This window comes from Melopsittacus undulatus, chromosome 16, assembly GCF_012275295.1.
Source record: "Melopsittacus undulatus isolate bMelUnd1 chromosome 16, bMelUnd1.mat.Z, whole genome shotgun sequence".
Taxonomy (NCBI): Eukaryota; Metazoa; Chordata; class Aves; order Psittaciformes; family Psittaculidae; genus Melopsittacus; species Melopsittacus undulatus.
Genome location: NC_047542.1, coordinates 5,660,048 through 5,679,813, shown reverse-complemented (window position 1 = coordinate 5,679,813; position 19,766 = coordinate 5,660,048). Strand labels below are relative to the sequence as shown.

At 59.7% G+C, this 19,766-nt stretch overlaps 1 protein-coding gene across 2 annotated transcripts; it reads left to right on the top strand.

Annotated features, from left to right (window-relative positions):
- The first annotated feature begins 2,032 nt into the window (after positions 1-2,032).
- On the top strand, positions 2,033-19,760 carry AHCYL1 (adenosylhomocysteinase like 1). 2 transcript variants are annotated; one of them, XM_034069846.1, is made up of 17 exons: positions 2,033-2,367; positions 10,302-10,413; positions 10,839-10,982; positions 11,971-12,071; positions 12,179-12,281; positions 12,452-12,546; positions 13,414-13,520; positions 13,598-13,714; positions 13,828-13,891; positions 15,150-15,238; positions 15,467-15,537; positions 15,868-15,962; positions 16,098-16,196; positions 16,615-16,683; positions 17,819-17,897; positions 18,303-18,423; positions 18,512-19,760. In XM_034069846.1, the coding sequence occupies exons 1-17, from the start codon at positions 2,260-2,262 to the stop codon at positions 18,516-18,518; spliced, it is 1,581 nt and encodes a 526-aa protein (XP_033925737.1). In that variant the 5' UTR covers positions 2,033-2,259; the 3' UTR covers positions 18,519-19,760. The 2 variants fall into 2 exon arrangements, with proteins under 2 accessions (XP_033925737.1, XP_033925738.1); XM_034069847.1 differs by lacking the exon at positions 18,512-19,760 and having other exon boundaries at positions 18,303-18,427.
- The last annotated feature ends 6 nt before the right edge of the window (positions 19,761-19,766 follow it).

The window sequence follows — 19,766 nt, the reverse complement described above, 5'->3', positions numbered from 1 at the left end:
GGAAGGTCCCTTTGCTTCTCATGTCCCCACATGTCTCCCATTATGGGGAGGGGGGGAGCAGAGAGGTTATTCACTGCCCTAACCACCCCCCCTGCAATGTGGGGGGGTAAAACATGCCCTCAGCCCCCCTGCATCAGAGACCCCATAACTGTCCCATCACTGGAGCTGAGTGGGGTGCAGAGGATGCAGGCACCCTGAGGTGCTGCGTGTGATCCCAAATGGGTGCTTGTGCCTTTAAATCTGCCAGAATGGGGTGAAAAAGGGTGATTTTTGGGGGGGGGGAAGGACGGGACATAGCAATGGCAGTGGGAATCTGCAGCCCCAAAGCCAGGGGGTCCCCCCCATCCCCAATGCTTGCAGCATCGACAGGTTGGGACCTCCCAGCTTCATCCCATTGCCCTGAGGACCCCCCCTTCCCAAGCCAAGCACCCTAATAGGGCTCAGCCCACCCTGGGAAGTGTCCCCCCCTCGGGGCACCGCAATGCTGCTGACGGGGCAGAAGTGCCCGGAAAGGGCCCCCGGGGCTGCGGTTCATGGGGCACAGCGAGTCCCGGACAGGGTTTGGCTGGAGGAGGTTGGTGGCCAGAGGCTGTTTTGCGGCCAGACTCAGTGGTTTTGGTTAAAACCCGTTATCTGTGCCCCCCCCCCGGGGGTTTAACCCAAATGCTGATGTGTTCCCAGCTTGGATTTGAAGGGAATTCCACTGGGAAAGCAAAGGACAAGCAGGAGCCGGACATCCCGTGCTGGTCCTATAGGGGTTTGGGGTCAGGGCGCCCTGCGGGCAGGGCTGCTGCCTTCCTGCCTGTCCTGCACAGGGACACAAGCTCATCCCAAAGCCCATTTGGGACATGGGGGTGATGCTCAGAGGAGACAGATGGAGACATGTCAGTGGGGACAGATACATGGGCTGGACAGACGGACACCCATTGGTGTCAGGAGCTCTGCCTGCTCCCTGCCTGCTTCCTACCTGCACCCTACCTGCTCCCTGCCTGCTCCCTACCTGCTCCCTACCTGCTCCCTGCCTGCTCCCTGCCTGCTCCCTACCTGCTCCCTACCTGCACCCTACCTGCTCCCTGCCTGCTCCCTACCTGCTCCCTACCTGCTCCCTGCCTGCTCCCTACCTGCTCCCTGCCTGCTCTCTACCTGCTCCCTACCTGTTCCCTGCCTGCTTCCTACCTGCACCCTACCTGCTCCCTGCCTGCTTCCTACCTGCTCCCTGCCTGCTCCCTGCCTGCTTCCTACCTGCTCCCTGCCTGCTCCCTGCCTGCTCCCTGCCTGCTTCCTACCTGCTCCCTGCCTGCTCCCTGCCTGCTTCCTACCTGCTCCCTGCCTGCTCCCTGCCTGCTCCCTACCTGCTCCCTGCCTGCTCCCTGCCTGCTCTCTACCTGCTCCCTACCTGCTCCCTGCCTGCTCCCTACCTGCTCCCTACCTGCTCCCTGCCTGCTCCCTACCTGCTCCCTGCCTGCTCCCTGCCTGCTCCCTGCCTGCACACCCTCATGCTGGTGGAGCTGTGCCCGTTCTTTGGGGGTCCCTGCTGGGTGCAGCCTCCCACGGGGCTGGGCTGGGGTCCCTGCCTCAGCCGGAGGGGCTGGTGCAGACCCCACGGTGGGGACCCCGGTGATGCTGAGGCTGCTGACGGGGAGGGGATGAAGGCAGCCGGGGCTGGGGGATTCCTGGGGCTCAGCTCCTGCCTCCATCCCCCTGAGCTGATTTTTCCTGTTGATTTCTCCATTTCCTGGAATTTTTACTGTATTTTTTTCCCCAGGATTTATTTTTTCCCTGCATTATTTTTTCCACAGTTTTACTTTCTTTCCTCGGAATTCCTTTCCCCTGATTTTCCTAGAAATCCTCCTTTCGCTTTACGATTTGATTTATTCCCTGCTTTTCCTCCTCCTCCTCCCCCCCCCCCCCCCCTCTCCCCGCGTCCTCCACCGCCAGGGGGCGCCACAGCTCCTCGCTCTCATCTCCCATCGCCGCCGTGTGGCCTCACTTGCCCGGCGGGTGCGTGCTGACGTAGGGGCGCGCTGACGTCACGGCGTCACGCCCCTGAGAACCGAGAGCGGCGGCGGCGGCGGCCGCAGTCCGCACCGGGTACCGGAGCCAACCGGAGCCAACCGGATTGATCCAGTCCGAACCGATCCGAACAGAACCGGATCGATCCGAACCGGACAGAACCGAACCGGACCGATCCGGAGCCCTCCGCCGTGCCCCTCTTCGCCCGGTACCGCGGGCGGCCGCGGCCGCCTCCCTCGCCTCAGGATGTCGGTGCTGGAGCCGGCCGGCGGCGAGGAGGTGAAGCAGGCCAAGGAGGTGGAGGACGCCGAGAAGTATTCCTTCATGGCCACCGTCACCAAGGCCCCCAAGAAGGTACCGGCACCGTTACCGGCGGGGGCAGCGCCGTGGGGATGGGGGGGTCCGGTTTGGGGGGGGGACCGGCACGATAGGACCGGATGGGATCCATGCCCGGTCCCGGTTCAGAGGGGCCCCTGTTAAATAGGGCAGCAGGGAGCTGAGGTGATGCTGTGGGGGCTGAGGGCAGCAGCTGGGAGCCCTCGTTGGGATCTATGGGAGATGCTGATGGGAGCCCCTTTGGGCTTGGGGATGAGCTCTCCTGAGTCACCTCTGCACCTTTCAGCCTTGAAGAGCTCCCATCAAAGATGCTGTGCCCCATGGTGCTTGTGTAACCCTATGGGGTGCAATGGGGGAGCAGTGGCTGTGGCAGGGTGCGGGACCCCCAGCAACGTGGGTGAGTGCTCCTGGCTTGGTGTGGACCTGCTTGGTGCTGGTGCTGCTCCTGGTGCTGGTGCTGAGCTGGGTTTGTGCTCCCAGTGCTGCACATCGCGTGCAGGGAGCAAAGGGAATGGGAACGTTCCCTTTTGGGGGAGCCTCTGCCCCCCATGGCTGCGCTGGGGGCATCTCCCCTGGCCCAGGCTCACAGGAGCTGGGCACTCTCCCTGTTTATCCGGGCTCTGGACATAGCCTGGAGGAAGGAGCAGAGGAATGTGGCTGGGATCTGCCTCATCCAGGTCATACTCGGGGCCTGCTTTACCTTCTCCTTCGGCATCTTCCCCAGAGCTCCCAGGCTGCAGCCTGAGCTGAGACGGGAGCACAAACTTCCCACCTGGAGTCCCTTAAATCCTAAACCCAACGGGATGTGTTTCCAGGTGGGAATCAATCCAGCACCATGGGAGGCAAAGTTTCCTCGTGGATTTGGGGTTCCTGGAGGCTTCAACACCTTGAATCTGGTGCTGTAAGCCCAGGCTGGTCGCACACATGAGGAGCCTCAGGCTCCGCAGCCTTTCCTGGTGCCCCAACACCACAGGAGCTTGAGGCTGTCAGAGCAGCACCAGCAGCACAGGGATGCTGCGGAGCTGGGATGTGGCTGAGGTCAAGGACAAAGTGCTTCTGGGCCCTGGTCCTGTGAATAGGCTGGGTAATGGCAGGGGCTGAAAGGAGGAGGAAGGGAGAATTCCCCTCCTGAGAGGTGTTGAGTGCCCCCAGCTCCCATCCCTTCAAAGCAGGATCCTATTAAACCATTAAAACTCTGGTTTTGATGCAAGTCAAAGTGACTTTTGTGCTCTCAGCATGCTCAGAGATGGCTGAGAGAGATGGGTTTGCAGCATCAAGGTGGCAGCAGCAGCTCCTTGAACTTTGCTGATGCAGTTTGCATTTGGAGACGGGGAAGGTGGGAATGTGGCCAAGCTCAGGGCAGGCTCCATCTCCTCTATGGGACTGCTGCTTTCCAAAGAGGAGCCCTCATTCATGCTGGTGCTTGGGGAAAGTGCCAGTGTGACCTGTGCCCAGCTCGGAGCTCAAGGAGCATCCTGGATGTAGCTGGAGTTAGGTTGGTGCATCGGGAGCAGCCGGAGCCATCCCAAGGGGTTGCTGACATCTTTGGATCCTCTCTTGTGAAGGACCTGGGGAGGTGGAAGTGAGGCAGAGGAGGTAAGGGGTGAAGTGGGATCAGCTCTGGGGCTGAGCAGGAGCTGCTGCAGTTGGGATGGATGGAGCCGGAGCCTGTCTGCAGGAATGGGATGGATTCTCCCTCAGGAGCCAGGGTTCCCTGGCTCCGCTCAAGCTCCAGGCAGGGGGGTTCTTTGGAAGGGAGTGGGGTAAGGGCAGAGGCTGAGTGATGCTGAGCTCCCCTTCCTCCAGTGGGTGCTGGGGTTAAGGGAACAGGGCAGTGGGGATGATGGGGAGCTCAGGGGCAGGTTGTGCTCTTCCAGCTCCTCATGTGCCTGTGGGATCCTTCAGCCTCCTTGGAGACCGGGTGCCCTTGACAGCAGCTGCTCTCCCAACCCGTGTCAGTGCTGGAGCTGTAAACTGGGAGCTGGGAAGGACCTGAGGCCGGTGCTGCCCCTGTCCCACTCCACCCGCTCCCCTGTGCCCCTGTGTGGTGCTGGGTGGGCTCCTGGGTGCTGGCAGACAGACAGACAGACAGACAGATGCTCTGCACACAGATCTGCTTACTCATGCAGCCTGCCTGGGGCGAGACATGGGCTCGAGCCTGCACTTTGCTGTTCGGGTGCTGAGCTGCTCAGCACCTCCGTGCCCCAGGGAGCCCACTGGGGGGTTGTGTTGGTGCCGTGTCCCTGCGGATGCTCCATGGGATCCCACTGGGATGCATGGCAGGGAATGCTGATGCACACACAGTGCTGCAGCTCTGCAGGCTGTTGGCATGGGGGTGGCAGGAGATGGGGGGGCTGGATGCCTTCAGAGCATCACTGCTGCTGCCTGCAGAGCTGCTCCCCTGCAGCCGGAGCAGTGTCCTTGCTGCATCCCACTGCTTCCCTGCCCTGTTCCCTCTTCCCGGCTTTCTGCCCTGTGCTCCTCAATCCCAAGTCCTGTCTGGTCCCTGCAGCTCTGCAGGGTTCACCCTGTCCTTGGGTTTCCTCTCTCTTCCAGCTCATCCCTGCGCCCATAAATCCTCTTCCTCTGTGCTTGCCCAGGGCAGTGGCACCAACCCCTGCTCCCCTGCTCCTTTAACTCAACTGTCCTTGCTTCCTTGCCCAAATCCTCTGCTCCTTTGCTTTCCCCCTCTCCTCCCACTGGGGTTTTCCCTTCTCATGATGAGCAGCCCAGGCTGGGATGAGTTGAATGGCTCATCCCGCTCCATAGGGACTGCCTGGGATGAGTCTGGCCTTCCTGGGGTGCAGGAAACCCTAAGCAGTGAACACGTTGTGGTTACATGGTGCCAGGCTGAGCTGGGCATGCCCTGCCCCATGGGGAGAGCAGGCAGGGCTGTGTTATAAGTCACTTTGGGGTCCATCCCATTGCTGTGGTGTTCTGGAGCATCTCATGGCTGTCCAGAGGGGGTTGTCCTTGGCACCCAGCGCTGCTGCAAGGCCAGAAGATGCTTCATTAAGCTGCTGAACTGGGAGCAGGAGGAAGGAGGCTTTGGGCTCTGACAGCCTCAAGTCATCATCATCATCATCACCTGTGTGGCTTTGGCTTCTCCATCCCCCCTCCTGCAGCCCTGGGAGGTAGGCTGAGCTTCCACCTGGGAGAGGAGATGGGAGCTCCAGGAGCAGCTCCGGGCATCCTATGATGGTTTGGGGGGGCACCCATCTGAGCAGCCCCTGTGCTGGCTGCTGCCTCCTGTCCATGGGTCTGCAGCATGGGCAGCACCAGGGTTTGCAGCTCCTCTTGCTCAGTGCTTCCTTTGGGACCTGCATTGGTTTCCCCCTGCTTTCCCACTGTGTTCCCTGCTTGGGCTCGGGATAACTGCTCTGGAAAGCAGCTATTAAGGTGAGGTTGGAGCTGATCCTACTGGATGAACAGCTGCAGGGCTTTGCAGGTGAGGATCCTGCCCATGCTGCTCCTCTGAGGAGCAGGTGAGTGCCTCTGGCCCTGGTGTTAGAGCAGGGGAAGGGGTTTGGGGCCTGGTTGTGTCTTTTGTCATCAAGAGCTTCCTGCTGGTGACGTTTTCAGGGGGTTGGTGCTGAGCCCTTTGCTCAGGGCTGCTTATCTGGGGCCTCTGGCTCACCTTCACTCACCAGATGGTGCTGACATTGAAGGTGATGGTCCCAGGGTCCCTGCTGGCTCCAGGGAGCAAAGCACCTTGTGGGAATGCTTCTGCAGAGCCCACAGCTCCAGTCCCCAGCAGGAGCATGGCTTGGATCTGTCACAGCATCCGAGTGCTTTGGGTTGGAAGGGACCTTAAAGCTCCTCCAGCTCCAACCCCTGCCACGGGCAGGGACCCCTTCCACTGGAGCAGCTGCTCCAAGCCCCTGTGTCCAACCTGGCCTTGAGCACTGCCAGGGATGGGGCAGCCACAGCTTCTCTGGGCACCCTGTGCCAGCGCCTCAGCACCCTCCCAGGGAACAGCTTCTGCCTCAGAGCTCAGCTCAGTCTCCCCTCTCTTGGGCAGGTTCAAGCCATTCCCCTTGGCCTGTCCCTACATCCCTTGTCCCAAGCCCCTCTCCAGCTTTCCTGCAGCCCCTTTAGGCACTGGAGCTGCTCTCAGCTCTCCCCTTCAGGAGCCTTCTCTTGCTCTGTGGGGCTGGAGCTGCTGCAGGAGCATTGGGGTGACCAATGCAGAGCAGCTTGTGTTGCTGAGCCCATGGGAAAGCAGGATGCAGACCCTGGGGCTATTCATGCCCTGGGGAGGCTGCCCCGAGTGCCCCGTGTCACATTGAGCTGCTTGAACTGTGCATTTTAATTACCCTTCGGGATCAATACGGTGGCCTTGGTAACAGCCTTATTGCTGCTGCAGAATCTGTTTGCTTCAGGTCGGTGCCAGCCAAAAGCAGGAGGTGGCCGAGGACACGATGTTCCAGCTCGTCCCAGAGGCACCATTGTGACTGGGCTGAACTGGGAGCTGGGGCCAGCTTCCCCTTGGCTGCCTGCTCTGGACCTGGAGTGCTCTGGCCGAGGGAGCTGCCTGGGGGGGTGTAGGAACCTGCTTTATCTGCAAGGTGTGGGCACAGGGAGCAGCCTGGGAAGGAGGCTCCTTGGGCTCTGCCCTGCTGGAACGCATGGGTTGGTTCCATCCTGCCTGGCCTGGGCTGAGGCTCAGCCTGTGCCTCTCCTGCACCATGGGATGCTCATGTCCAATCTGGGGGGAGCACAGTGGGGCCGTCCCCTGGTGAGCCCCTCGTGGGCATCACAGCCCCACATCTGCCTGCATTAACCAAGCACCCTCCGAGCTCAGCATTCCCACAGGGATGTCCCTTCTCAACCCTCCTGCTCCCTTGGAAACAAAGGGGCTGAACTGAGCTGAACCCTGGGGCCCAGGGTTCTCTCCTGCCTTGCCTTTCAGCACACACACCAAATTCCAGGTGTTCTCCAGGCCTGCAGGGTGCTGGGGAATGAGGAATGGGCAGCTCCGGGTGACTGGGGATAGCATCACGAGGGGTCTATGGGAAGCAGGGGCATGGGGAGGATTTCATTCCAGTTTTCCCATTGCAGGGCAGTGTTGCAGGCAGCCTGCTCCTGTTCAGGCACTGATCCTGCCGGGCATCTTCCCTTAGAGCTGGAAGCATGGGGATGGAGGCCTCTTGGAGAGCTGTGGTTGTGGAGCAGCTTCCTAAGGGAGCTCAGATCCATGCTCCTGGAGGCTGCTTCCCATCACTTGCAGCACCACAGCATTCCATGGGCTTCCAGCACTGCCCATGATGTAATCCCAGTCCTGCCCATGCAGTGCTCCCAGTGAGGTGACTCCGGTTAATGCTCATTATCCCATTCCCAGGAATCTGGAGGTGGGAAGTCTGGGATGGCTTTAAACAGGCTGGTTTGCAGGTGGGATGTTTGCCCGTGCAGACCTCATGGGGTTATCCTGGGACACACGGTGGTAGTTCACCACCATTAAGGATCGCAGGTAATCCCAGGGGCTGGACTGGTGCTGGTCCCTCAGTGAAGGAGAGGCCTCTGTGTGTTATAGGAGTGAGCTTTGCCTCCATTCCTGCAGTCCAAGGACGAGATTCCTTATCTGCTGGAGGCAGGACACCTTTGGCCTCAAGGTGTTCCCGAGGCACTCGTTATTCCCTGTTACTGTTTAACAGCTGGGCACTCAAAATCCCATTTGAGGTCCCTTCCAATGCTATCCCTAATGGCAAATGGTCATCAGGAAGGGGTTTGAGGTACCCTATAGACTAGGGGCTGCCCAGCTTTCAGGTGGGTTTGGGATGCAGCAGGCAGTGCAGCCAAGCAAGATGGGTGATATAGGTCTGAGTGTCCTCACTGCACCCCTTCCCTGGGATATGGGGCTGTATCAGCAAGGATGATGCTCCCTTCCCTCCTGCCCACCCGGACCCAGCGCTGGGAAGGGTGGGTTGAGCCCCACTGTTGGGAAATGTATCCGCATGGGAATGGGTCCGGACACACCAGCTTTCGCAAGGGGAGACAATGTCCTTAGGCTTGGCCGCTGCGGTGGGAGTGGGCAGGGAGCAGTGTTGCTGTGGGAGACCTTGGCAGGAGATGTCGGATCCGGGTGTTTTCCTACAGGATGTCTCCCAAAAACCCGTTCTGTCCCAGGCAAGGAGCTGTTTGTTTGACCCAGGTCCCAGTCCCATCTCCGCCTGGACTGGGATGCTGATGCTGGCTCACCTCCCAGCCCTGGCTGCTGCCTTCCCCTGCCTCCTTGCTCAGGAATATGGGACAATATTGTCCTTGCTCTCCTCTCCTCGTGCTCCACCCGCTTGGAAAAGCTGCTTCCAGCAGGATAGAGCTGGGATGTGCTCGGTCCCCATCCCCATTACCCCTCACTGCAGCTGGGGATCCCGTTCCTTGATGCCTGTGACAAGCTGAAATCCCCCTAATCCCAGCGGATTTTCTCCCTTGCCGCAGCTCCGGAGCCCAGCACGTGGATGGGAGCACGGCCCTTCCTCACCCGCATCCTCCCTCCTCTTCCTCTCGGCTCCTTGCGGATGCTCTGCTCATCCCCAGCCTCACAGGGCCTCAGTGGGTGAAGGATTCATTGGATTTGGGACCGGGCTGCAGTGGGTGATGGTGACTTCAGAGAGGGCAGATTGTGCTAAGCTCTGCAGTTCAGCTGAGCTCTGCTAAAGCCACACTGGGGATTACTGTGGTTAATTCAGCACTTGGATGCTTTAGCAGTGATTTTTATCTCCCCCCCCCCCCCCTCCTCGGATTTGAATTCCCAATTCCTGGAACTGCTGTTTCTCCTAAAAGTGGAGCTTTGGAGCTGGCTCATGGATACCCCCCGGAGGGGATGATGGTGTCTGCTCTGTCCTGGTTGTCTTCATGGTGTGGATGCAGGAGCTCTCCGTTCCCAGCCTCCCCATCACATCCCACATCCCACAGCAGCTTTGCTCCATGGGGCCATCCGGATAGATGCTGTGAGCCAGGACAGAAACCTGGGTCAGCTGTTGGATTCAGCCCTTCCCTGGAAACCTTGCCCTGGGATGGAGCCAGTTCCTCAGCTGATGCTTGGGGCTGGGTTCATGCCAGCAGCTGCTTTATGGGGTGTGTTTGTGGTGCCCTCTGCTTTGATGGGCTGCCAGGGGAAGGGGTGGGTGCAAAGGGTTGGGAATGCTGTGTTGGAATGAGTGCTCCTTGGTTCTGCCTTCCTAGAGGTGCTCCTGCCTCTCTGCTGTGCTCAGATCTCCAGCATCCTCTTCGTGCAGGAGCAGCCCTGAGGCTCTGCTGGCTGCACACAGGGCTTGAGGCAGCAGCTGGGCCCTTTGGGGCTGGTTAGGGTTAGGGTTAGGTGCACTGGGATCTGATGTGCTGGTGGTGGGTACCAGAGCCTTGAGTCACCTCTGGCTGAGGGAGGAAGGGATAGGGGGGGGCTGGTTTGGGGCTTCTCTTGCAATGGCAGCATCTGTAATGCAGAGGAGCCTGAAAGCAGCACAGAGCCAACTGCTGCTGCTTGGAATGTTCTCTCTTGCCCAGTTTCTCTCCCCTCCCTGCTCTCAGTGTCCATTTTGGAAGGCTCCGGCGTGTTTTTAACCTGTGGGATGCTCCCGGGGCTGGGAACAGCCCAATGTCCTGCTGGAATCCATCGGGATCCGGTGGGACAGGGGCTCTGCCTGTGTCCCACTTCCATGGGGAGCCCCAGGGAGGCAGGGGTGGGCTCCAGGGGTGCTGGAAGCTCTGCTGGGTGCTCTCATCATCCTCAGGTGTGGAATGTGCCTTCCCTGTTGTGACAAATGATGGGGCAGAGGGAGCTGTGGCATCGGGATCCATGGATCTGCTCCACGATGCTTTGGGGATGCTCATTCCCATGGCTGCAGCAGGGAGGGTGGGTTAGAGGGACCCAGAGGTCCATGTAGCTTGGGAAGAGGATGCACCACAAGGAGCATGTGCCCATTGAGCCCTCCTCTTCCTCTGCCCCTCAGCAAATCCAGTTTGCAGATGACATGCAGGAGTTCACCAAGTTCCCAACCAAGACAGGCCGACGCTCCCTGTCCCGCTCCATCTCCCAGTCCTCCACTGACAGCTACAGCTCCGGTAGGTGCCAGGCTCTGGGTCTGTGTCAGTCCTCTCCCACATCCAGTGGTGGTGCTGCTCCCACCGTGTCAGGATGCTCTGTGCTGGTGGGTTGTACTGGGATGGGGAGGGGATGATGGAGGGGGGTTCCTGAAGCTCGGACATGGGGAACCTGGTGATTACAAGGATGGAGCAACCTGCTCTAGTGGAAGGTTGGTTTGGAGGAGCTTTAGGGTTGCTCCGAACCCAAAGCATTCCATGGTTCTTGGATAACCCCATTACCTCTGGGGTGTTTTAGAGTGCACAATCCCTGCTGGACGTTTGCTTCCCTTGGGAGCTGCATGGTTTGAACCACAAGTGGGTGAGCTGGGATTGAAGCAGTAGGAAGCTGTGGGGTCAGAATGGGGTCCCCAGCTCCAGGTAACCCTGTTCCCCTCTGCCTTCAGCTGCCTCCTACACAGACAGCTCTGATGATGAAGTGTCCCCTCGGGAGAAGCAGCAAAGCAACTCCAAGGGCAGCAGCAACTTCTGTGTCAAGAACATCAAACAGGCAGAGTTCGGGCGCCGGGAGATCGAGATTGCTGAGCAAGGTACGAGCAGAGCAGGAGGTTTGGGTGCTGAGCCAGAGCCATTCCCATTCCTGCTGCTGCAGCATCAGCCTTTCCTTCCCCTGCTCCCGACGGCAGCAGACACGAGGGAAGAGCTGGATGGGACAGCACGAGCCATGCATGAGCCAGCTCGTGCTGGCTTTAGTGTTCTGGTGGCTTTGAATAGGAACCTCAAGGGGCAAGGATCTTGCAACACCAAGAGAACTGGCCCCTTCCCCTGGGACCTGTGGGAGGCTGAGTTCCCATCCCCAGTGGGTGATTGGGTAACTTTGCTCTTGGCTGCCAAAGCCATAGAAGGGGGAGATAACCCAAGCACAAGCAGAGCAGCTCTTCTGAGAGGAGAAGGCTCCTGAAGGGGAGACCTGAGAGCAGCTCCAGTGCCTAAAGGGGCTGCAGGAAAGCTGGAGAGGGGCTTGGGACAAGGGATGTAGGGACAGGCCAAGGGGAATGGCTTGAACCTGCCCAAGAGAGGGGAGACTGAGCTGAGCTCTGAGGCAGAAGCTGTTCCCTGTGAGGGTGCTGAGGCGCTGGCACAGGGTGCCCAGAGAAGCTGTGGCTGCCCCATCCCTGGCAGTGCTCAAGGCCAGGTTGGACATAGGGGCTTGGAGCAGCTAGCGCTCCAGTGGAAGGGGTCCCTGCCCGTGGCAGGGGTTGGAGCTGGAGGAGCTTTAAGGTCCCTTCCAACCCAAACCATTCCATGTCCCAGAGCTGTTCTCATCCTCTTCAGGTGCATCTCCTCGGTGCTGCTCTGCTGCAGGGCTGCTGCCTGCCCTTGGCACTGCCTGTGCCAGAGCTCTCTCATTACATGGCCAAGTGACAAATGACCCTGATGCTCTGGTCCCGTTCTGGGCAGCCCGGCCAGGCCAGCAGTGAGGAGCTTTACCTGGAGCCAGAGCCATGGGGCGGATGGAGCCGGCAGCAGGAGCCGGTGTGGAGCAGGCCTGCAGTAACCCCTCTCTCCCTCTTGCAGACATGTCTGCTCTCATCTCCCTCAGGAAACGAGCGCAAGGAGAGAAGCCTTTGGCTGGAGCTAAGATCGTCGGCTGCACCCACATCACGGCACAGACCGCGGTGAGAGCAGGGTGATGCTCACTGCCTTCATCCCATCCCAGGGCTCCTCCTGGGCTGCTGTGCCCATCGCTGCTGCCTCAGGCCTGCTGCTCCCCCCTGTCCTGCAGGTGCTGATCGAGACGCTGTGTGCGCTGGGAGCTCAGTGCCGCTGGGCTGCCTGTAACATCTATTCCACCCAGAACGAAGTGGCAGCTGCCTTGGCAGAGGCTGGTGAGTGCTCTGAGGGCTGCTCTGGCCCCAGGACCCTTCAGGGGAGGTGGAACAGGTCTGAGGCTGGTGGGGGCTGTGGTGTGAGCCCCTTGGCTCTGTCATGTGGGGCTTTCCTGAGTGTGGCCAAGCAGGAGACTGGGCTGGTGCCAAAGATGCTCCTCTTCTTCTAGGTGTTGCTGTGTTTGCCTGGAAGGGGGAGTCGGAGGATGACTTCTGGTGGTGCATTGACCGCTGTGTTAACATAGATGGCTGGCAGGCCAACATGGTAATGAGCCTCCTCCCAGCCCTTCCTCTCCCTCTGTGGAGTGGTCACTGGGGGCTCCTCACCCTTCCCTTGCTGGGGCTGTTCCTGAGCCCCATCAGAGCAGGGATCCTGGAGAATGGCAGCCAGAGCTAGGCTGGGGCTGCAGGAGCTGCAGATGTGATGTTCTGGGTCCCACCAGCTGCAGAGGTGATGTTCTGGGTCCCACCAGCTGCAGAGGTGATGTCCTGGGTCCCATCAGCTGCAGAGGTGATGTCCTGGGTCCCACCAGCTGCAGGGGTGATGTTCTGCGTCCCATCAGCTGCAGAGGTGATGTCCTGGGTCCCACCAGCTGCAGAGGTGATGTCCTGGGTCCCACCAGCTGCAGAGGTCATGTCCCACAGCCCTGCAGTGTGGAAGAAGAGCTGAGAAACCACAGGGCTTCTTTCCCCCTGGGCTTTGCCCTATGGGAGCTGCCCCAACTGCTCCTCCCCAAAAGAGGGGGAGATGACACCTCAGAGCATGGGCCATGGTCACTAATGGTGCAGCAGCGCATGTCAGTGGGCTGTGACAGCTCCTGCAGCCTTTGCTTTCAGGGCATGCACATTGTGGCATCCCTCTGCTCTCAGTTAGTGCTGCCTATGGGCCTGTTTCCAGGCTGCAGAGCAGTAGCAGAGGCACAAAACCTGGTTAGGATCCATCAGCTCCTCATGGGGGGGAAGAAATCCTCTGTGCTTTGGAGCTTGTACTTTGCCAAGGGAAGGCAGGAGTCCTGGCCCCACTTCACTGCCCCACCAGCCCTCCTGAAGGTGTTCCCCATCCCTTGCTCCCTGCCCTGGCTCCAGGAAGGGTTCCCAGCGGGAGGCCTGAGTGCTCCATGTTCTCCTCTAGATCCTGGATGATGGTGGGGACCTGACCCATTGGGTTTATAAGAAGTACCCCAGTGTCTTCAAGAAGATCCGAGGGATCGTGGAGGAGAGTGTGACCGGTGTGCACAGGTAGGAAGCATCACATGGATGGAGGGGGCTGCTGGCCCTGCTGCTGCCTGCCCTGCCCTGCCTCTGCCCTCTTGCAGGCTCTACCAGCTCTCCAAGGCTGGCAAGCTGTGTGTCCCTGCCATGAACGTCAATGACTCCGTCACCAAGCAGAAGTTTGATAACCTGTACTGCTGCCGGGAGTCCATCCTGGACGGGTGAGCTCAGCCCTGCTCTGCCTCCTGCCCTCGGGTGCTGCTGTCTGCATGCAGGACGTGGGGATGGGGCTGGTGCCATCACTTGATCCCAACACAGCTCTCTCTGTCCCCAGCCTCAAGAGGACCACGGATGTGATGTTCGGAGGGAAGCAAGTGGTGGTTTGTGGTTATGGGGAGGTGAGTTCCATAAGCAGCAATGGGGACCTGGAGTCAGCCCCCTCAGCTCAGCAGCCCCCTGCCTCCCTCTGCAGAGGCCTCTTGCCCTGGATATAGGGGTAGCTCAAACCTGGGAAGCAGTTGCCATGCTCAGACCCTGCTGGGAGCCTGGAGAACAAGCTTTGCCTTTCCCCCTTTGCCTGCAGGGGATGGGGCTGCAAACCCCACACTTCCTGGGAACACTGGCTTTGAATTCCAAGTACCCATGGGTGCTCCCATCTGCTGCCTCTGGACTGAGTCCAGCATTCAGCCTGGCTGTCCCTGAGCCTGGGACACAGGCTCACTGGGAATAACCCTCTAGCAGAGGGGAATTGTATCCTGGTCCTGCAAGTGAGGCTGCCCTGGGAGAGCTGCCCCCTTTCCTCTATGTGTGCCCTGTCTGGGGGTGTTCATCAGCATCCCCTGCTGCACAGGGCCTGGCAGGAGCTGCAGGTGCTCTTCCCATCAGGGATATACTCACTGATCTCTCTGGACCCCACTGGAGCCCAGCTCTGCTGCACCCAGGGCTGGTTTGTGAGGCTCCAGGCAGGAGCTGTGCTGGGAGCTGCAGTCTCCAGGGCCTGACCCCATTTCTACCGGATGCCTTCAGACCCAGGGAGTGCTTCCACCCTCACCAGTGCCCCCTCTGGATGGGGGTTGCAGCCCCAGTTTGCCCTGCCTGGCTCTGGTCCATAGCCCTGGAGCTGGATGATGGGAGGGGGTCTCTGGAGGTGTTCCTCGCTGGGCAGCAGATGGGGCTGAGCAGGGTTGTGGGCAGGTGAACTGGTGTTAGTGTGGGGATGTGGTGTGGAGAGACAGCCTGAAGCTTAGCTGGGGAGTGAGGAGAAGGAGAGAGATTTGCTGGTCCAGGAGCTCTGCTCTCCCCATGCTGAGCATGGGATGGAGGATGTGTCCCCAGCAGTGGAGAGATGCCACAGGAGCCCTTTGTGGGGAGCTCTGTGCTGCTTCAGCCTGGCTTGGACCTGCTCTTGCAGGAGGGCTCCCATGGTGCTGGGGCTGCACAGGCTTTGAGATGGTTTGGGACCCTCCTGCCCATGCTGGTGGCATCGGAAGGGGAGCAGAGGAGCCACTGACCACATCCATCCCTGAGCCCCTGGCATCGGGCACAGGGTCAGGGTGGGCTCTTCCCATTCTGGGATGCGCTGGAGCTGGAGAGGGCAGCGATGGCAGCACCTGATGTGTGCTATGGGCTGCTCCACACTGAAGCTCTGCCCCACAGGTTGGCAAAGGCTGTTGTGCTGCTCTGAAGGCCCTGGGAGCCATCGTCTATGTCACGGAGATCGACCCCATCTGCGCCCTGCAGGCCTGGTAAGATGCTCCAGGTGTCTCCATCCCAGAGACCAGACACTGGGTGCTCAAGGCTGGGTTGGACACAGGGCTTGGAGCAGCTGCTCTATGGAAGGTGTCCCTGCCTGTGGCTTTAAGGGCCCTTCCATCCCGTTCTGGGATTCCCTGCATCCCTGGTGGTGTGGGCAGGGAGGGATCCAGCTTCTCCTCCTCCTCCTCCTCATGGTCCCTCTCCCCCTTTCCTGCCAGCATGGACGGGTTTCGGGTGGTGAAGCTGAGTGAAGTCATCCGTCAGGTGGATGTTGTCATCACCTGCACAGGTAGGGATGGGGAATGGGGGGGGAGCCTTGGAGGGGACATTCCCAAGTGGGTGTTTCAGGGGAGCTGGGGATGGAGCCCACATCATTGTCATGGAGCTTCTCCTCCCATCCCACCCCAGTCTGCTCCTTGGCCACAGCCTGGGAGCAGGGACAGACACCACAGCCACGTGTCCCGAGGGTGTTCTGGGCTCTCTTGGGTGATTCATGGCACCAAAGATCAGCACTGACCCCGTGTGTCTCTCCTCTGCCCCAGGCTGAGTGCATGGAAGGGCAAACCCAAGGGCTGATATTCCCCATCCTTGGCTTCACCTGTGCCCTCTCTGCCTGCAGGGAACAAGAACGTGGTGACCAGGGAGCACCTGGACCGCATGAAGAACAGTTGCATTGTGTGCAACATGGGCCATTCCAACACCGAGATCGATGTGGTGCGTGTGCCCCCAGCTCCCCTGCACCCCCTGACCCCCCCCAGCACCGAGATCGATGTGGTGCGTGTGCCCCCAGCTCCCCTGCACCCCCTGACCCCCCCAGCCTGAGCCCAGCCTCTCCTCCTGCTCTTGCAGACCAGCCTGCGGACCCCGGAGCTCACCTGGGAGCGGGTCCGTTCCCAAGTGGATCATGTCATCTGGCCCGATGGGAAGCGTGTGGTGCTGCTGGCTGAGGTGTGCTGAGCTGTGCCGGTGCCTTGGGCCCCGCCAGGGCATCCAGTTGGTAACAGGGATTGAACCCAGTACCATGGGTACCAAAGGTGCCATCCGGCTCTGTTCTCCAAGCCTGGAGCCATCCCTATCAGCCACGTGCCATCTGCTGCTGGCTCTGCCAGGGTTTCACCATGGGTGGGGGTTTCCTCTTCCCACTGGAGCTCCTGTGGCAGTAGGAGGGACTGGTTTCTTTAGGACCACAGAATGTCCCTGCCTTAAAGCTTCAGGGTTAGGGCAGGGCTTGAAGGCTCTGGTCATGCAGGTGGGGCTGGAATCCCTGTGCTGGGGAAGGGGGTAGGGACAAATCCTGTCCTGGGGCTTACTTTGGTTCGGTCCTGGGGGCAAGGTCAGCTCTTGGCAAACTGCTGCTGTCCCCTAGGGCCGGCTTCTGAACCTGAGCTGCTCCACGGTGCCCACCTTCGTGCTCTCCATCACGGCCACCACTCAGGTCTGTACTGCAGGGTGAGGGCTGGAGGGTGCTCTGGGGCCTGGTGTGAGCCTTGCCATGGGGGGGGGTTGGAACAAGGTGGGGACATGCACTTGGATGTGTGCTTGGGATGGCACCAGTGCCAGAGGTACCGGAGCTGCTGCCTCATGGCTGGGATGCAGTTGGTGATGGTGTGAACTTGATGCTCTGGTTACAGCTTCTAAAGAGAGAGCTTCTAAATCACTGCATTGGGCAGGTTGGAAAAGCCCTTTAATCCCATCCAGTCCAACCACTCCCAGCCCTGCCAAGGCCACCCCTAACCCATGGCACTGAGGCCTCGTCTCTGCTGTGTGAGCACTTGCAGGGCCGGTGCCTGCAGCCCTGCCCTGGGCAGCCTGTTCCAATGCCTGAGCACCCTGTGGGGCAGGAATTGTTCCTCAGCTCCATCTAAACCTGCCCTGGTGCAGCTTGAGGCCGTTTCCTCTTGTCCCATCCCTTGTTCTATCCCTTGGGAGCAGAGCTCAGCCCCTCCTGGCTCCATCCTCCTGCAGGCACTTGGAGGGAGCCATCAGGTGCCCCCTGAGCCTTCTCTTCTCCATCTGAACCCCACAGCTCCCTCAGCCATTCCCCATCTCTTGTGCTCCAGGCCCTGCTCCAGCTCCATTCCCTTCTCTGGCCCCATCCAGCCCCTCAAGGTCTCTCTTGCAGTGAGGGGCCCAGAGCTGAGCACGGGATTCAGGTGCAGCCTCCCCAGTGCCCAGTGCAGGGGCACAATCCTGCCCTGTCCCTGCTGCTGCACTGGGGCTGGAATACAGGTTCTGTTTGTCCATCTCTATTGATTGTAGAGCTGTTTAAGATCATCACGGGAGGAGCTTTAAGCTCCTTTCCAACCCGAACCATGCTGTGAGTCTATGGAAAGAGCCAGGCTCCTGCTGGCCTCAAGCCCCTGCAGAGCTCCCTTAGCCCAGGTTTAAGCTGACCTCAAAGCACAGCTTTGCTTTGTCTTTGGGTTCCTGGATTCCTACAGCACAGCTTCCCTCAGCTGAGGGGAGCCTGAGCTGAGCTCTTAGGCTGGAGCTGTTCCCTGGGAGCACCAAACCCTGCTCCCTGCTGCCCAGAGGGGCTGTTCCTGACCCATCCCCTGTGCTCTCTGCAGGCACTGGCTCTGATTGAGCTCTACAACGCTCCCGAGGGCCGGTACAAGCAGGACGTGTACCTGCTGCCCAAGAAGATGGGTGAGTGAGGGCCCTTGGCTTGCTGTGGACAGTGTTGGATGGGGGAGAACCTCAAGCCTGGGCTGGGAGAGGCTTCAGGAGCAGGAGGGCATCGGGAGCTCATGTATGGCTTGGGTGATGTTCTCCATCCCACAGCATGGTCAGCATCCCATAGCCTGCAGCTGTATCATGTATGGGTTGGGTGATGTTCTCCATGCTGCAGCATGGTCAGCATCCCTTAGCCTGCAGCTCCCACATTTGCCATGCACCTTTTGGTGCACATCCAGCCCGGCCATAGGCTTACATGAGGGTAAATCCATGGTGCTCTGTGTGGTGCCATACAGTGAGTCCATGGGGTCCATCCATCACCCCAGCAGTGTCACTGGGGCCGTGCACCCCCTGATTCCCCCTTCTCCCCTTGCCCAGATGAGTACGTTGCCAGCTTGCATCTGCCTTCCTTTGATGCCCACCTGACGGAGCTGACGGATGATCAGGCCAAGTACCTGGGACTCAACAAGAACGGGCCCTTCAAACCCAATTACTACAGGTAGTACTGCAGGTGGCCAGGCACAGAGCTCTGTGGGTGCCTGGCTCCCCAGCAGCCAGGGCCTTACCACCCCTCTCCTCTCCCCTAGATACTGATGGAGCACACAGGAAGGAGCACACAAGGCAACGTTAGAGAGATTATTTTTAAAGATCCTTTTTATTTGGGTTTATTTTCTCCTTTTTCTTTCTTTTCCCCAACAAAAGAACCGGTTTTACATAGACCCAAGTGATTTAAGGTCACTTTTCCTTCCCTTCTCTCCCTGTTTTGCCCTGTGGCTGCTCCCATCCCTGCTCTCCGCAGCCATCGGGGGATGTGCTGCTTGGAGGCTCTTCCCATTCCTTGCCCCTTTGCTGCAGTGATGCTTCTGGGTTCTCTGCCACCTTCTGTGGTCCTTCCCTTCCCCTCTGGATCCCGTCCTTTGGATGATCCCAAACCTCCTCCATTGCCTTAAAGGGAGCCGAGCGGCCCCTGGTGGCCACCCGGGGAACAGCTCCGCAAGCCGGGCCTGGCTCTGGGCTGCTCCCGATGCTCAAGCGGCGTTACCCTCATCCCTGCTCGGTCTGTGGTGCTGGGTTACAGCCACACTGCACCATAACTGCGTTAACCCCATGGGGCGCTTTGGGTTTCCTTCCTCTTTCCCTGTTGGATCCTTAGGATGGAGGAGGGGAAGCAGCAGGGATGCGGCCCCGTCTCGCAGTGCAGCAGGGCTGGGTTGAAGGGGTTTATTGTGGGGTGCCTCTGCTGTACCCAGAGCCCTCTGCTCCCTCGCAGTGCGTTTCAGCCGCGCTCATCACCTCCTTCCTCCCCTTCCTCATCCTCTCCGGGGACGTTTCCCTTCCCCTGCCGCTCGTCCCAGGCAGGTTCTCTTGGCTCCTTTTACCCTCTTCTGTGCTCCCCCCAGCCCAAGAGCACGGAGGGAAGGAGGATCCCGGCTCCTGGTACATGGATAATGGAGATGCTGTGGTCCACATGAGGCTCCTGGGTCCCTGAGCAGCTGTGGGGTGCATGGGGCAGAAGGGGAGGGATGCTCATGGCTTTGATCACCCTCTCCTTTGGCTCCTCTCCTCCTTGGCTTGGGATTCCCCTGCTCCCAAGGCTCCATTCCCGCAGGGAGCGGATGGGATCATTCCCCCTTGGCCTGGGAGGGGATCCCTGCACTGGGGGGGTCACAGCCCCACATTCCCCCCCCCATTCCCACACTGGGGAGCCTGGGGCTGGCAGCGTGGGGCCGGGAGAGGTTTATTTTGTATATGAATGATTTTTAATGGATGCAATATTAATCCTCGCAGATGAGCAATAAATCATTAAACTCGAATTAAACTATTAGGAAAAACGAAGCACTT

Bases quoted from the DNA above. Each gene is read 5' to 3' on its own strand.
- AHCYL1 (XM_034069846.1), top strand. From the start codon at position 2,260: ATGTCGGTGCTGGAGCCGGCCGGCGGCGAGGAGGTGAAGCAGGCCAAG. The intron at 13,521-13,597 runs GTAGGAAGCATC...GCCCTCTTGCAG, and splicing joins AGTGTGACCGGTGTGCACAG to GCTCTACCAGCTCTCCAAGG. The intron at 15,963-16,097 runs GTGCGTGTGCCC...CTGCTCTTGCAG, and splicing joins CCAACACCGAGATCGATGTG to ACCAGCCTGCGGACCCCGGA.